Raw genomic sequence first — 17,163 nt, 5'->3', positions numbered from 1 at the left:
GCACTAATTTGCATAAAAATGATACATGGGACATTCTGACAACTTTTTAACATAGCTCATCATTTTCTACACATTTTTTCCAATCTAGAAACACTGGTTAGAAGTATATTTCCGGGGGGTGCATGATACCCCCCTCTTCGTACTAGACTAAGAGTGTGGGGAACAAGCAGCTCATTTAAATAAAGGGGAGCCAAGCCATTCATGGCTTTGAAGGTCAATAATACAATTTTAAAACTTATCCTCTGGCAAACAGGAAGCCAGTGGAGAGACCTCAACACTGGGGTTATGTGCTCGGGTTTCCTAGTAGCTACTTGTTAAAAGGTGAGCGGCCGCATTTTGGACTAGCTGGAGACGCTGGATAGAGGACTGGTCTAGGCCCACATACAGAGCATTGCAGTACCGTAGTCCAGCCAGTTGGTAATAAAGGCATGCACCACTTTCTCTAAGTCACCCGGGGGAATGTAGGCTTTTATTTTGCTTATTAATCTCAATTGGAAGAAGCTTGAGCTTGAAAGGGTGGATGGAATGTCTTTGTTAAGATTTCAGCTTGTTTTGCCTCCAAGTGGTACAGTATATGTTGTAATGACATGGCATACAGACAAGCAAAGTGAAAAATAATTAAATAATTGAATATATTTCAGAGATGTGATCCCTTGTTTTCATGAATTACCCACTGCAGCTTTAAACAGAGCAAGTCTCCTTCATCAGCAGCCTACACACTCTGACCTTGATCTGTAAATAGCAGGTCAATACTTATGAAATACAACACCGCCTCCACATGTACTGTAGCAAAAAATGGAATAATACTCTCACAGCTTACAAACACAAGTTTGTACATAGTTCGACCTGTATTGTGACCCTCTCAGGCTACTGTATCGGGCACACAGACGGGAGTGTCATCCCTGAAGTCATTATTTAGCCAAGTGTGTGGTTCGTTCACTTTGAGTGTAACTTAGTGCAGCAGGAGCAGAACGTGGGTCACACTGAAACTGCAGCAGCACCAGGCCTTTATCTTTTACGTCATTTAATATCACAGCAATAATTCTCACCAGACAACACCCAACATATTGTGTATGATAGTCTCTTACGTCTGGAGCTGGGTAGGACCACAGGCCTGAGCTTCCTCTCCTGCTTGATCTCAGCCAGGACCCGGTCATGGAGCGACTGCTGCTGCGGGGGAGGAGGGGGGAGGCTGCGCTCTGTAACCTAACGAGAAGAAGGAATAAGCGGATCCATTAAGTGCTAAATGGAAGGCAGACTGAAGAAGACTTTCAGATTAGAGGTGAAACATTTTCAGGAACTGAAAAGAACTCCAGTTGCCTTGGATTTTAGCACTTAACAGCAACCAAGACCTGGACGACTGAAGACCTGCTAAGAGGGTCCATACTGAGAGAAATGAAAAAAAAGAAAGAAAAAGATCAAATTGAGATGAGTAAGAAAAGACATTTTTTTTTATCCTCTTGGTGCTCTCAAGGACAAACTACGTACATACATGTATGAATGAAGATAAGACATACACAAACTCTAATGAAATTCAGAATAACATGTGGTACTGGTAATGTTCAGAGAGTAAAGTAGATGTACAGGAATATATCAGACTACAGGACAAATGAGAGTCATCTCCTGGTGGGTGTCCCAAAACAATGTGGCTACTGCTCAACTGTTACCAGTATGAAGGCAAACACACTGAAACGTTACATGTTAAGTAATGATGAAGGGTAGCAGTATTAGAAATATATCTATCAAAATCAGGAGAATATGTGAGAATATGGTTACAAAGTAGTACATTGCAAAGGGGGATATAGATCAGGCTAACTGGTAATACACTGTATATACATGTCCATTAGCAACAGAGAAATATATGAGGGAGATGTTGATGTTAGCAGTTCAAAGAGTTCGCTGACACATCATCATTAAGCTACATTTATAGAGTAAGTGGTTCTCAGGATATATTGGAAACGACAAGGAAAACTGCTTCTTCAGAACTTCCCCACACAGCTGAGCTGTAGCCACTCACTGGTTTAAGAGGAGGTCTGGATCTGATGAAATCCAGGATCAATTCATGGGCGTTTCTCTTGACTCTGGTAGGAATGTCTCCGTCCACCTGAGTAAGACAAGACACACAACACCGACTGTGTTCAGACACACAGCTGCAGCAAAACCATTAGCCTACCTACTGTATGGGTCTGATGCACTGTAAAGGATCATTCATGCTCAGCGTTAGTCAACATAGTGATGGAGCTTTCTGTTCAACTCATTAAACTGAAATGAACCCTGTTCCTTTTCTCTGTATTCCTGCACATGGACAAAATGGAGCAATGCCACCGTAAATCATGGGGGCAGTAGAAGCCAATAGTTCAATCTAAATAACATGACCACGAGTTACAATTAAGAACTTAAAAAAAATGGCAGATGGCAGAACAATTGAAGAGTTCATTTGCAAAAGCAGATAAGTGCCATTTTGAAAAAAATGAGCTGAGGCTTTGTAATTATTCTTTGCATAGTGTTGTTTTCAATAAAACTTTATTTTTTGAGATATGTCTGTTTTGTTACATCTCAAAGTCACTCAACTTTGGTTTGAATGATATCACCTTATGTAAATAAAAAATAAAAAATAAAGATTCTAGAATTTTTTAAAAACGGAGTTATCTGCTTTTGCAAATGAACTCTTCAATTTGAGTTGAGGTTATGCAGTTTCTTTAGTGACCTTGCAAACGGTCTGCTACACGCATATCTCAATATGTAAATTATTTGGACCTCCTCCACAGACAGGTGACATGTTTGTTGTTGTCCGAAACTTGGAGCTGTGATCTAGTGGAGGAATAGGTAAATTATATCAATGTCAATACATATGATGCATGAAAGTACGTGGGCAGTGACAGTTACACTGTTTGAAATGGGAATAAATGAGCCAAAAGCCACTTGGGCTCTTGAAACAGAGTAAAATAATCCCACCATGAGTTACGCTAATCAAAATATATCAGCTGCATTCATAGACTCCTGTGGCCAGTTGGGGTCAGAGCGTTTAGGACTTGGGTTATGATTTTTACCACGTCAAGTGATACCTTACCCATTACTATATGTGCAGTAATTCTTTCAATAATCAATACACAAATATTGATAAGCCCAGTTTGAAAGAAAACAGAATCATGACTTGTGGTTGTATGCTTCGACCTATATGCAGGACATATCGTCACATCTTTTTTTCAACATAATATTATGATGTCACTAGGAAGTTGACCTTTTTACCTTTTGGATAAAAAATATAATTACTTTATTTGATCCTATTAAATATTTCAGTTAAACTGTATCATAATTAGGGTATTAACATGCGAGTTATGGTAAAAAACAGAAGGGCCAGAAAGGGATAAAAAATTCCAGCAGTGTTTCCTAAATGTTGCACCTAAATATGTTGTCCTAAGTACTGCACACCAAAACCTAATCAGTTCATCTTTGAGTCCAAGTTAATGTTTGACATGAATTAGTTGAATGTGCACGTAATCAAGGCTTTACAGAGATATTGTGTCATCTCACTGTTGCTGACACGGAGGTACATACAATATATGCAAAAAAAAAAAGAACATACCAGTGATAGCAACTACATAAAAAGCTACCATTCTCAGGATAATATAACACTATGCTGTTTACAGACTATTAGAAAAGCTGTATCTAACTGTATGAAATGATTTCAGTCAGTGTATGATCGTTGCATAACATTATCAATACGCAGTCACAGAGGATCCAGTGCTTTCTGGAGGTGAACTCAAACAGCTGCCAGAACAACAGACGGCAGAGAGAAGCCTTCATTAATATTTGTGTTCTAGGCCTGAATTATGTATCTGTCCATGGACGAGGCCTCAAAGTGACTCTGATGCGTGTGAGGCTGCTAAACAACACCTTCTTGCTGTAATAAAGCCTGTAGAGTAGATGGTGCAATGGCGGCTGATGGATGATGGCTCCAAGGCCTAGAAATGACAAACTGGAGTCACAGTCTCACTCAACATGAACAGAGTCGGGTGACGGTGGAAACATTTCTATCCGGGTAAAGACTTCCGAGAGGAAAAAGATGTCATGATGTTTCCTCCTCAGGACATCACAGTTTGGTTCACTACTCTCCTGACGGCACTTCCTCTGCAAGTGACATTTCAATTACCTGCAGCATCAACAAGTTCACTGACACTTCGACTAAACTGTTCTGACTGATTTACAGACACACATACTTCCACTATTTTCATCACTTCATCTACAACTGAAATTCAAATGGCTTTGATTGCTTACAGCTCTACGCCTTTCATCACCTTATATTTATATCATGTCTAGAAAAAACAACCTGACGTTTGGTCTCTCACCATGACTTTGCGTAGCTGGAACTTGCGCGCTCGTATGTCCTGCATCAGCATCTCGAAGGGCGTGAGGCTGAACTCTGTGGGCAGGGGGTTGAACGGCTGCTCCTGCACCTTCTTCAGCTTCACCCCCTGTCTCAGCTCCTTCATCAGCTGCACCCACAGACGTGCCTGTGACAGAAACAACGCCATACATCCGCATGTGACGACACCGGTTTCCTCATCGATACACACTGTTGCATTGTGCTCCCTGTGGCGCTGTGGTCTCGCTCCTTTCAACTCACCCAGTCTGTGTGTTTCAGTGCGTCTAACTCAGCTGTAGACCGGTCCTCCACGGCTTCTTCTGTGGTGATCTTCTTCAGCATCTGTGCACCAAAACAACAACAACATGTCTGTCAATTTCTTTTTCAGGTCACAGGCATTTACACTGACATCAGGCACAGTGCAAATCTAAAGGGGTTTTCATTTTCATTTTCATTTATTAGTTTATTTCATAGGGACAGTGCACCACTAATCAACAGAGTTAAAAGAAAAACTGTAAGTGGGCCAGAGTTAGCCAACAAGGCTAGTTTTCGTTCGTTGTCCCTGGCCAGATGTTAAAGGCAACCTAAAAGCCAAAAAAAGGGTTATTGTCAATAACTTTCAATGGACTCCAGTTTTCTCATGTTAAAGCCCTTATGTGTGCAATTTATATGTGATCAGATTGTAAATAAAACTGGATGTAGACTCTGTGATGTCAGTCACAGGTTTCTGAAGAGCTGCTCCATCCCACTGGACATTTTAACAGCGGAGTCTATGGCGACTGACTTACTTAAAAAAAACTGCAGTTTTTAGTACTTCTTCCTACTTGAACATACAATTACAGCAAATGCAGTGAGTGCTAACTATCAAATGTGCCTCATCTGTGAGCAACAAAAAGAAAACCATCATTTATTATGACTTGGGCCATATTATTATGGCCATTTGTTCTGTCAGTTATGAGAAGATGTGACCACCACAACAAAGCAAAGTGATGAAATCTCTGGGGGTGGTGACTTCACTGAAACATGAGTATCAGTATCAGTCAGAGTCAGGGCCGTTGTAGGGGAGAAAGGTGATGATAATTCTAGGGGCCCAGCGTCCAGTGGGGCCCACAAAAAACCTCAGTAGTCTAATCTATGTAGATTATGACTGATTTATTCTGCATAAGACCCTGACTAATACTCATAGTAATGCTGCATTAACATCAAAACAAAGTAGGCTAAATAAAAAATGATAATACATACGAAAGAAAAATTGGAAAGGTCAGGGGGTAGGGGCCCACTTTAGTATTCTTTCAGGGGGCCCAGAATTCCTAGCAACGGCCCTGGTCAGAGTATCAGACAGTTTGCAAATGTAGTAAAATCATTTATTGCACAGAAAAACATAAGAGTGTAAAAAACTCAGGCAAGGACTGTGGGCCAAGGCTGAGCCTAGCGCTCATCATCACATCACATGCTTGTGTCATAATTTACATTTACTCTTAACTGTTTTTCTGGAGTTGAGGAACAGAGTTATTAAAGAGCAATGAGCAGCGAGTTATTGTTTATGTCACATAAATGCACACCTATTGTGTGGAGTAATGCAGCACACATTCCTACCAACAGCATCATGCTGTTTTCGCTGATGAACAGTTGTCGATGTGTGAGATGTATTTTCGTGTGTCAATAAATGAAGCAATGCACCAGTGAGAGCAGAAAAAGAGACTGATGTCAACACTGTGGTATTTAAAGAAGTCGAACCAGTGTTTGTGAGTGTTTCATGAGGAGAGGAATTCAACATGTTTGTTAGAGACAGAGTGAGTTACTGAGAAACACGGGGTGAAAACGTAACCGCTGGTTTAACTTAACACTAGAACCGCCAACTGCCGTTCATTGGACGACTTTGATTTTCATTTGTGCATAACTTTATTTAAAAAATACATTGAAGTCCACCAGTCTGTGACTTTTCCTAAAATGATGTTGGGCAGCACCCCGTTTTGTTAAATACAATTAATATTACTCACACAAAAAAATATCGATCATGTTTTCTAATTTTTACCTATAACCGCCACGTTCGTTCATTGGATGACCAGAGAATTCACCGATTTGCGCCGGCATTATTGGGCTTATGCGCTCTCTCTCTCGCTCTCTCTGTGTGTGTGTGTGTGTGTGTGTGTGTGTGTGTGTGTGTGTGTGTGTGTGTGTGTGTGTGTGTGTGTGTGTGTGTGTGTGTGCGCGTGCGTGCGTGTGTGTGTACGTGTGTCTCTGTGTGTACACGTGCGCAGGCTGCGCAGATGCACACTCACATCCACACTTCACACGCACGGTGCAGAAATTATTTTCAAGACTGGACAGACTAGTTGTAGAAGAGGTGTAGCCTACATTCAGGGGGGAAATATCAATATGATATCAAAAGAAAACGAAATTCGTTTTATAAAGCCTGTATTTAGGAGCAAACTAGTGTAAAAAACAGAGTCGCTGTGCTCTTCATGTAAAGCGCCGACGTGAGCGCACGCGGGGGGGGGGCGCAATCCTGCGTCGGTATGATGGGCAGCAGCTCCACCTGACATATCAAACAAAGATCGCCAAGGACTATGGATGTTGCCGTAAAAGAGGGGGAAAAAAAGGTTGTTTATACGGTGGCAACCCGGCTTTACAGGTGGGGGCGGGGTTCCTACGGTATGCCCCCCCCCTCGCGGAGGCTGCGGGGTGCAACCTACTTCATGGCCCAGAGTAGCTGTTAAAAGACTACGACAAATGTAACACCTATACAGCACTAATTAACGCTTTATTACAGTTCGTCCAATGAACGACTCATGGCGGTTATAGGTATATAGTGTGCAACGGCGGTGCTAGTGTTAAAGCAGAAGTAAGCGGAATGTTTGTGTTAATATAAGTCTTAAATAGTTCTATCTTCCGACAGCAATCACTTACATAGAGTGTTTGGTCTGAAACACGGGTCTGTCAGTCACTCTGCTCTGCTGTAAGCCGAGGAGAAAACTTTCCTTGTATCCTACAACCTTTATCCAATGAGGAGAGAGAACGGCATAAAGGGGCGATCCTCTCTGTGTGTGCAGCCAAGGGATGCACGTGAATGTGGTGACGTAGGGACGAGGGTGGGGACTGCTAACTCCATCGGCTGACAAGAAGTTAGCCAAAACCACCGGATCGCTTACTTCTGCTTTAAATAAAATATTCTCTGTTTATTTGCAACAAAATTAAATGGGCAATATTATTCTTTGTAGGAGTGGGGTTAGGTGAGGTGATATGTAAACACTGACACAACAACATGACGTACCTCCTTAGCATCTCTGATCTTGGTAAGGAAGGTCTGCAGCTCCAGAGTCTCCAGGAACAGAGCCCTGCAGACGGCCTGGTAGTGGTCTGGAGCCAGGCTGGGGTTGGCTAGACGAGACGCACACATCGCCATCACCTGGCGGAAAGTACACACCGGCCTTATGGCTCCCTCCTGCCCTTCCTCCTCCTCCTCTTCCTCCTCCTCCTGCCCGCTGTAGCCCTCATCTGAAGTGCCGTTGCCAGCGGTTCTGTCGCCCTCTCCGCTCTGCTCCCCCCCAGCCATGCGTTCGATGAGGCGCTCCAGCTGCGGGCTGAGCTCCCTCTCCTCGCTGTCGTCCAGCCCCCAGTCCAGAGCTTGGTAGATGGCCACGCCCAGCGACCGCACCATCTGGAGGGATGGAGGAGCAGAGACATAACACAGGTAGTTAGGTTGTCGGCCAGCATATCGTTTGGTCATTGGATTTTCTTTTGATGAATGGGAATCAAAAAACAAAAACTGACTGGTTCATTTGATTTTCATTGTGAAATAGACATTCTTCTTTTTGAGTGAATCTGTTGAATGGTGATTCTGTTTTTGTTACTGTACATGAAAATTAGAACATGAAAATCAAATTGTTTAAAAAAAAATGGTTAATTGCTTTTAGACACTCAAAAAGAAGAATGCTCCGTGTTTCAATTTTATTTTTTCTGTTTCAAAATGAAAATCAAATAAACCAACCGTTTATTAGTTTTTTGTTTATTTAAGTATATTTTTATTTGGTAGCACACAGTATAGATAGACAGGAAAGGGGAAGGCAGAGAGAGAGGGGGTGAGGACTGTAGCCTCTACATGGGGCGGCCGCTTTACCCACTGCGCCACGAACTGCCCCGTTTATTAGTTTTTTAATTCCCATTCATCAAAAGAAAATCCAATGACCAAAAGATACAATTAGCGTTGTCCTATACAGTACCAACAACAACATTGCCCACACTAATTTAGTTAAATCCAACGGTACCACAATCACTCTACCCTTACAAAAGATTTATAACTTGTTTAGAATTACTATCAATAGTTATTAATTCAGTTGTAAACATTTTACAAATCAAATCCCCTAGTTAACCCACAAGTAAATACTTTATAAGGAATCTTATTGTAAAGTGGTAACAAACTAATCCACTCAGACAAAACATAAAAATCACTACTAAATAGGATTTCATAGGCAGTATGGCAGCAGTTGGTCTTATTACAGCTGACACCTTAAAGGATCATAGGGCAGGATTAATGAGAACGGCCAGTGACGCGACGGCCGCTGCGCGTAACTACAGCAACCAGCGAAGCCACCGGCACGGGAGCGCGCACAGACTCTTCACTGTTTACTTTACTCTTTACAGTCTTTCCTATCTGCTCTCAAGGAGGGGAGGGGGGGGGGGGGGGTATTTTACTGTAGGTTCTCTCTCTCTCTCTCTCTCTCACACACACAGACAGACAGACAGACAGACACACACACACACACACCACCTGCCTCTTCACTGTGCTGCAGCAGGGGGCTGCTGTCCGTTCCTCTGAGCTCCTCTGCATGGATCTGTATGGGCTCCTACAGGCCGGTACTGAGAATTAACGTGCCGGGTCCGGGTGTCGGACCCAATACATCCATGGTCGGGCCGCATCTGTCAGGGTCCGCGGTCCCATGAAAACCAATAAACACCGGACACATTCATGATTTCATTAAAAAAAAAAAAAAAACGGACGCGTCGCGGACACGCCGGCCAGGACGTGAAAAGTGGACGTGTCCGGGCAAAAGAGGACGTTTGTCCACCTGCCTGATAACGTTGTTAAAGTTATAACGTCGGCTTTTGACCGCTAGCTGCGGCTAACGGCTAATAATAAGACAGTAGTGATGAGGGAGAGGGTGTGTAAGTCAGTGACCTGCCTGCTGCTGTGTGCGTGTGTGAAGGGAGGGGGAGAGAGAGTGGCGGTGGGGGGGGGGGGCTTTTAACAGGGCTTTCAGTTGTGCTGGGTCGTTTGCTGGCCTGGCAGTAACAGTAATTTTGATCCACCGTGGTTCAGAGCGATTGATATAACGGGGAGTATCGCCACTCTGTTACTATATCAATCGCTCTGCCGCGGTTGCCCTCTTCATGTACCATTCCATTGATCCATTCGAAGGCAGTCGTGGACGCGCTGACGTCAGGTCCGCCGGCCAGCGCGCGAAATTCACCCCCTGAATTGCAGCGCATTTTGCAGCACAGACCCCGTTCAGGACAATGGAGAGATACGCGGATGGGCTCGTTCTTTTTGGTTTTGAACGCTTCCTCACCCATTATTATTTAAAAAACGTAAAACGCATGGGTATTTTCCGGTATTTTCTCACAAATCCTGCCCTATGATCCTTTAAGTTTTTAATCAGCACTTTAACAGTGCAGTGCCCTGTGTCTCTCTACTTCCTTTCTCACCTGACGCTCTGCAGTGGGAGGAGGAGGAGGCCCATCATCGTCATCTGGGGAGACAAAGCAGAAGACACACAGCTCATTAGGACTATTTAATTATATTCTAACTAAAATGGCATTTGCCCACTGATAAATAGCACAGAAATCACCTGTTGTTTATATGTTCAATTCAAGCCAATGAAGCATTTTTTGGGAGGACAAGTCAGCAAATGTCTCTCAAGTTTGCGACATGCTTTTACATGTTAGTGTTGATTTGGATAAATATGGAGCTGACCAAAATTTAAATAGTTTTGAATGAAGCCAAATGACAGGATTTATTTATCATTTGTTTTTGTTACACCATCAACTCCCCATATTTTACAGACAAGCTCAGAGGGATGGGGCTTGATCTCTGCTTCTCGTCCTGGATTGTGGGCAAACTACTACTATTAGCCTAGAAATCTAGACGCATCCTAGCGGCAGCAAATATAGTAGGTACATTTTAATGATATAGTCTGGCTTGTCAGGCTACGAGACTATGATGACACTAGGGATGTCACAATTATTTGTTTTCACAATTAATTGTGTAATTAATTAATTAATTAAATGGTATTCATAAATACCGTCACTTTCCAAAAAATATTATGTTGGAACCATATCGGCAGATCAGCAGCACCAAAGTAAAGGTAAATGCACATATACCGGTCCATTTACCTAACGTAACATTGAATTGGTAGGAATTTAAATGTTAGCGTGTGATTTGTAATAAATAAAAAACGATTAAAATAAAGTTAAACATTTGGTATAGATGACAATTAATGACTTGAATATTTCAAACACTTCCCAGAATGAATTGCCTTGTTGTTTACAACTAGGGGAGAGTGGGGTAATGTGAGACACCGGGTAATGTGAGACACCCCCTGTATCTAGAAAACGGAACACATTTTTGGTCATCTGACCATTATGTTTTCAAGCCCCTTCAATTTCCCCATGGCTATGAAGGAGAGGACCTCATGATGCTGTGGAAAGCATGTTTTTTTTCACAAAAATGTTATTTTTGCATGTAAAAGTAAATTTTCTTGGTGTCAATTTAATCAACTGTTGTGCCAAAGCAAATTGATTCAGGTAGAAAAACGTATATGATACATGATGATGAACTACCAACACATGAAACCATGTGATGATGCTGGCTGAAAATTAGCCTGAATTTCTAAGAGAGGTTGTTTTTTCTAAAATGGGGGTGTTGGGGTAAAGTGAGACAAATGCTGCGGGGTAAAGTGAGACCATGGATGCATTATAATAAATCCATGAGTGAAACACTGTGAGCACACCACACACAAAGATTTACACTAGAATCTCGCCGCCCAAGCCAGAAATCTTGCGTGATCAATGATCTGTAGCCACACTGCTTTGTTATCCTATGTGCTCTCAGTCAGCTCGCTTATTTAAATTAACTCAATTTTAGTCACATTCCACTTTGTCGGCTCCCCCCACAAACAAGAGGACTTTTGATCAAAATGGTCACGATTGTCGGGGCCTACAACCTGACCCCCAGACTATCTAACTGGTTCTATCTGTCATTTGAATGTTAATTAAAACATTTTGTGTTGTATTTGATTTTGGTCTTGAGTCACTTTGTGTTGAGAAAACAAAAGTGCTTAATTGACCAATCCCCATGATTCTGTTACTAGTCCAACATTAGTTCTGGAAAGTGTGGTTGTCAAGCTAGCTGTCAGGACTCTAACTGTTACAACATGTGTTGTTATGGTAGTTTCAGAGTGGAAAAAGTAAGTGGATCAGTTTACCCCATTGATTTTTCTAGTTTGTCTCAGTTTACCCCTGAGCTGGGGTAAAGTGAGACACAAGACCACTTTTTTTTTAAACAATCATATTTTCACTGCCCTTCATCCTAAATACATTCTGATAATTTCCATTGCTAGGCAACATCCTGAATTAATGGGAAATGTGTAAATTTTACTGATAAATCATTTTAGCTCGCTTAGAGGGGAGCAAATGTAAAAAGTGTCTCACTTTACCCCACTCTCCCCTACTTCCGAGTTTCGCTATAGTATCTCATTTTTCACCTCACTATATCACCGTTTAATCTGACGTTTGTAAAGTCTATAAAACCAATGATTGGACAAACATTACTATTTATGTGTGCACGTTTTTGTAATTAGTCATGGTTATCATCATAGATTAGCCGGGCTAACGGTTAGCTGTTTAAACGGTCCACGAAAAAATATTTTTTCCAGCAGATATCTGAGTTACAACATGACTGAGCTAACTGGAGTAGTTTCATGTCGTGTCCCACAACGGGAGGGTTTTAACAGTTGACGTCTTGATGTTAGCTTAGCCACCGTTAGCTTAGCTACCGTTAGCTGTCCCTGTCAGCTGAGCCACTGATGCTTTCTAGACACTGTGATTCCCCAAAACTGAATAAATACAACACATATCAACACAAAACACACACACAGAAATAGTAATGTTTCTTCAATCATTTCAGGTTTGTCTAAATGGTGATAGGGCGTGAAAAATATGATATATATAGCTAAACTCTCACTCGTTATTATTGTTCTCATTCAAATTACGTGCTGGTGCTGGTTTTCAGTAGTTGTAAACAGCACGGCGATTTGTTCTATAGACCCTTTCAGAGAGTATAAACAAAGACAGGTGTGGCTCATTAGAAAACGCTCTGGTACACTAAATGGAATGGAGCCTTAATTAGTATCCTTGGTAACACCTGTATTTGTTTATACTCTCTGAAACGGTCTATAGATAGAGATTTTACATAGTGTTGTGAAATGAATTAATGCATAATGATCGTGATAATTGTACCGTGATTATTTTTCTGACAATGACCAGGAGTCTATAATATATATATATATATAAATATCAGTAGGTTTCTGTCAAAGTCTGTTTCTGTGCAAAGGCAGCGTCTTCTTGCTAACTTCATGCTACATCCTAGACTCAACTTTTTATTCTGGCACACACACACACACACACACACACACACACACACACACACACACACACACACACACACACACACACACACACACACACACACACACACACACACACACACACACTCCCACTTGCCAGGGTAATTAGGTCTGACGTTGTGTTCACACCGGGCGCGCGCAAGGCGAATTTTTCGCGTGATAAGATTACATACAAAGTCAATGTAAAGACACGAATGGACGCAAGTTTGTGCCGGCGAACATGCTAAATTCGCCTGTTTGCGCAAGTTCAAAATATTCAACTCAAACAAAATATTTGCGTGAATGCCGCGAGTAAAAACAAATATTCCAGCGGGCAAACTCGAGCGAGTAGAGCGAGGTGAATATTTTACTCGCGTCCGGTGTGAACGCACTGTGAGAGATGAAGAAGCCACAGGGTGACAAGAAGGAAAACTGGGCTGACAAGGGAAGAGGAGGAAACCTGGTGATAGATTAATGAAGGAAAGCGGTCGACTAAATGACCTTTATCTCCAGGTTCACGACAAGTATACCATGGTAGAGTGTAGCGCACCTTTACCTACACGTGGAGTTACAGTTGACCTATGCACTTTTCAAATCATTATAAGTGCATTTATTGCAAGAGAGCAATAACAAAGAGGTAATCTTAGATCTAACAGGACATGCATCTCCAACCTGAAGGCTGTCCGTCCTTGTGTTTCACTGACTCTTAGGGCTATTTCTGTAATATCACTGCACGTCTTTGGAATATGCTGACAAGTTAGTGGGTTTGTTTAGGCGAGTAGAGGAGACACTGGTCTCGCCTGGTTTCTATCAAACTTCGACATCTAAATCTCCTCTACACTCAGAGGGATGTGGATGACCTAAAATGATACTGTGAGACATTAATAGTCCAGCGTAAGAGCCACAGCGCAGAGGGGCACCAATGATTCTGCTGGCTGTTTTCACTATCCGGTTGAGCTGCTGTTTTTCGTATGCCTTGCAGCTCCCGAACCAGGAAGTGAAACCGTATGTGAGAATGCTTTCAATGGTACCTCTATAAAAGGTAGTGAGGTGAGGAGTGGGCAGACCTGCCTTCCTGAGCCTCCGGAGGGGGTGGAGACGCCTCTGGGCTTTTTTGATGACCGCTGTGGTGTTTGTTGAGAAGGTCAGGTCATCAGCTAGATGGACTCCCAGAAACTTGACGTTACTGACCCTCTCCATGGCAGCACCATGGATGTTTATTGGTTCATGTTGTCTGCCACCCCTCCGAAAGTCAATCACCATCTCCTTTGTTTTGTCCACATTGAGGACAAGGTTGTGGGATTCACACCATGCAGTGAGCAGCTCCACCTCGATCCTGTACGCAGACTCATCATTGTCACTGATGAGCCCCAGCACTGTTGAGTCGTTGGCGTACTTGATGATGTGGTTGGTACTGTGCCTAGCAGCACAGTCGTGGGTCAGCAGGCTGAACAACAAAGGGCTCAGAACACAGCCCTGAGGAGAGCCTGTGCTCACTGAGATGGTCCTCGATGTTTGACTGCCCACCTTGACTGCCTGGCGCCGCTGTGTCAGGAAGTCGAGAATCCAGTTACAGATGCTAGTGTCCACCTGTAGCATCTTCAGCTTTTCCACCAATTGTTGTGGAATGAGCGTATTAAAGGCTGAGCTGAAGTCGATAAGTAGGATTCTGGCATAGGTGTTTTTCCTCTCTAGGTGGGACAGTGTGAGGTGGAGTGTGGTGGCAATGGCGTCCTCTGTGGATCGGTTGGTTCTGTATGCAAACTGTAGGGGGTCCAGGTTTGCAGGGAGGCAGTTCTTAATGTGGCGCATGACCAGCCGCTCGAAGCATTTCATTATGATTGGTGCTAGGGCCACAGGGCGAAAGTCATTTAAGCAGGCTGGTTTTGACTTCTTAGGAACAGGGATAATAGTAGCACTACTACAAGATGCCCACAATATGTCAGGCTGTGTATCTGTGTCTCAGGGACAGTAATGAGGAGCACTGTGGCTCCACAGGAAGCTGTTCTGGCTACATCCTGAAACAATGGGTTGACACATTGGTGTGGAACAGGCAGCAAAAAAACTACAATGGCCTGACAATGGCCTTGAATGAATGAAACAACAGGAACGGGCTCCTTCTGAACCTCTCAAAGACCGATGGTCATCAAGATGGTCATGTTCCTTCAGAGGTCTAGGCCCACCCGTCAGCCAGTCACTGTAAATCCATGGAACATGTGACACGTTTAAAACTTAAACACCAGTGTGTAAGACCTAAACACCAGCTGTTTATCTATGGACAGAAGTGTTCTCTTCTTCAACCCTGGTGTTTTTTTTAATGTTTCAGCCACGACTTTTCTATTTTTTAACACCTTGAGAACACCGCAAACCAACAAGTGTTCTGATATTACAATCTCTTTTGCATTTTTCTCCATTTCAGATTCTTTTCAAAGATTTTGGCCTGAACGAGGACTTCTCAGATGACCTGTTCAATTGTCTGATCTTCTATGTACATGTAATGTATGAATGTGTTCTTCATATAGCCTAATATATAATACTTTGTGTGTAAATTATTTTATAAAATGTAACATAGAATATATAATAATAGTTAAAATAAAGAAGTTTAAAGTACAATGTTCTGTATTAGTCCATTATTTCCCCTATAGGTTTACAGCTTTTGGAGGGGGGTGGCAGCAGAGGAGGAAAAGGAGGAACACACACTCAAAGGAATCATGATGTTCATGTGTTTCCCAGTCAATTTTTACAGTATAATCAATAGATCAATATAACATAATCTGAACACATTTGGATAAAGTGTTTAAAACCTAAACACATTTTCCTGAATAAACATGTAAAAGTGTTTAAAAAGTGTTACAGCGAATAATAAACATGTTCTCCTGTTTATAATCTAAACATCGTGACGCGTTTGAAAAGTGTTACGGATAAGTGTTTAATAATGTGTTCAGATCCTAAACATTTGGTTTTACAGTGTAGGTGTGCACCAGGTATAGTGACTGGACTGGATGGTGAACACAGATGCCATCTGCCAGCTGGCTCTTTCTCCTCGGGAGGCTCAGGTCCTTTGATGCCTGCAGGTCATGTTTTATCAGTCAGTGGTGGTGGCCAGTGAAAATGTTTTGCTGCAGTCTACTTATGCAGCAGCATGTATGACCTGAACACTACGAGACTTGACGAGCTGGTTAAAGAGGCTGCGACTGTGATTGGCAGGGGTCTGGACTGACTCAGGACTGTTGTTAGGAGACACATGCAATGTTTGTCTGTCTATGTAGGATGGAATCAGGTTTAGGTTAGGGTAAGAAAATAAGTGCCCCCATAAAGAGGTCAGGTATATGTGTGTGTGTGTGTGTGTTTGCACGCATGCATGTGTGTGTGACAGACAAAAGCTCTCTCTCCCAGCTCAGATGTCAGTAATGATACCCAGGAGGCCTGAAACTCCTCGATCAGCAGCTCTCACTGCGGAGAAACAGGAGAACGGACAGACAGGAGGAGCACGAGTCAGAGACAAAGAGAGAAGGAAAGAACCGGTGTAAACACCAGAGAAAAGAGAGAAAACAAAATAATTGGTAAATGAGAGATATCAGCAGAAAAATAAAGGAGAGGAAGAATGAGAAAAAGATAAGGATCATAGATCATAGGATGAAACCCCTCCTGTCCACACCATCACTGAGCTGAAAGCAGGACGTGAACGTCAGATTAACAGAGCATGATCCTGTCCCTGTGTGAACACAGAGGCTGCTTCAGTCCACAACAAAAGGCGGCAACTGAAGGAGGGTGAGGAAACTCTATTATACTGCCCTTCCCACAGGAGTGGAGTGATAACCTGAACCCCTGCAAACCTGTCAGACAGGTTCACATAATGCACTGCCGGGGTCACATAGTGTAACCACTGAGACGTCCTTCACTTTCCCACAGTTTCAGGTCAGTAAACACAGGACAGCACAGGAATCTGCATGGAAACGCCTCACAAAAGCCTCAAGTTTAGATCTCAGAGAACAGAGGAGACCAGCTGGTCACGTGGAAATGGAGACGTTAGATCCTCGTCGCTGAGCTGCATTGATTTCGTAACAGAAAGTTTCACAATGACATAAGATTGTTTCAACTTTCAGGGTTGCTTTTCACAGCAGTTTTCATGCT

The 17,163-nt window shown here is 42.7% G+C and overlaps 1 protein-coding gene across 1 annotated transcript in view; it reads right to left on the bottom strand.

Moving 5' to 3' along the window:
• Window positions 1-17,163, bottom strand: part of spire2 (spire-type actin nucleation factor 2) — a gene marked incomplete at both ends in the record, with an annotated part of 43,263 nt that overhangs the window by 17,541 nt on the left and 8,559 nt on the right. Inside the window, 6 exons of the mRNA XM_083973471.1 lie at window positions 1,089-1,206; window positions 2,018-2,104; window positions 4,350-4,514; window positions 4,628-4,708; window positions 7,641-8,027; window positions 10,073-10,116. Coding sequence (XP_083829597.1) covers window positions 1,089-1,206; window positions 2,018-2,104; window positions 4,350-4,514; window positions 4,628-4,708; window positions 7,641-8,027; window positions 10,073-10,116 — 882 coding nt within the window. The remainder of the gene's footprint in view (window positions 1-1,088; window positions 1,207-2,017; window positions 2,105-4,349; window positions 4,515-4,627; window positions 4,709-7,640; window positions 8,028-10,072; window positions 10,117-17,163) is intronic.

This window comes from Trachurus trachurus, assembly GCF_905171665.1.
Source record: "Trachurus trachurus genome assembly, chromosome: 6".
Taxonomy (NCBI): domain Eukaryota; kingdom Metazoa; phylum Chordata; class Actinopteri; order Carangiformes; family Carangidae; genus Trachurus; species Trachurus trachurus.
This window is presented reverse-complemented; position numbering and strand designations above follow the sequence as displayed.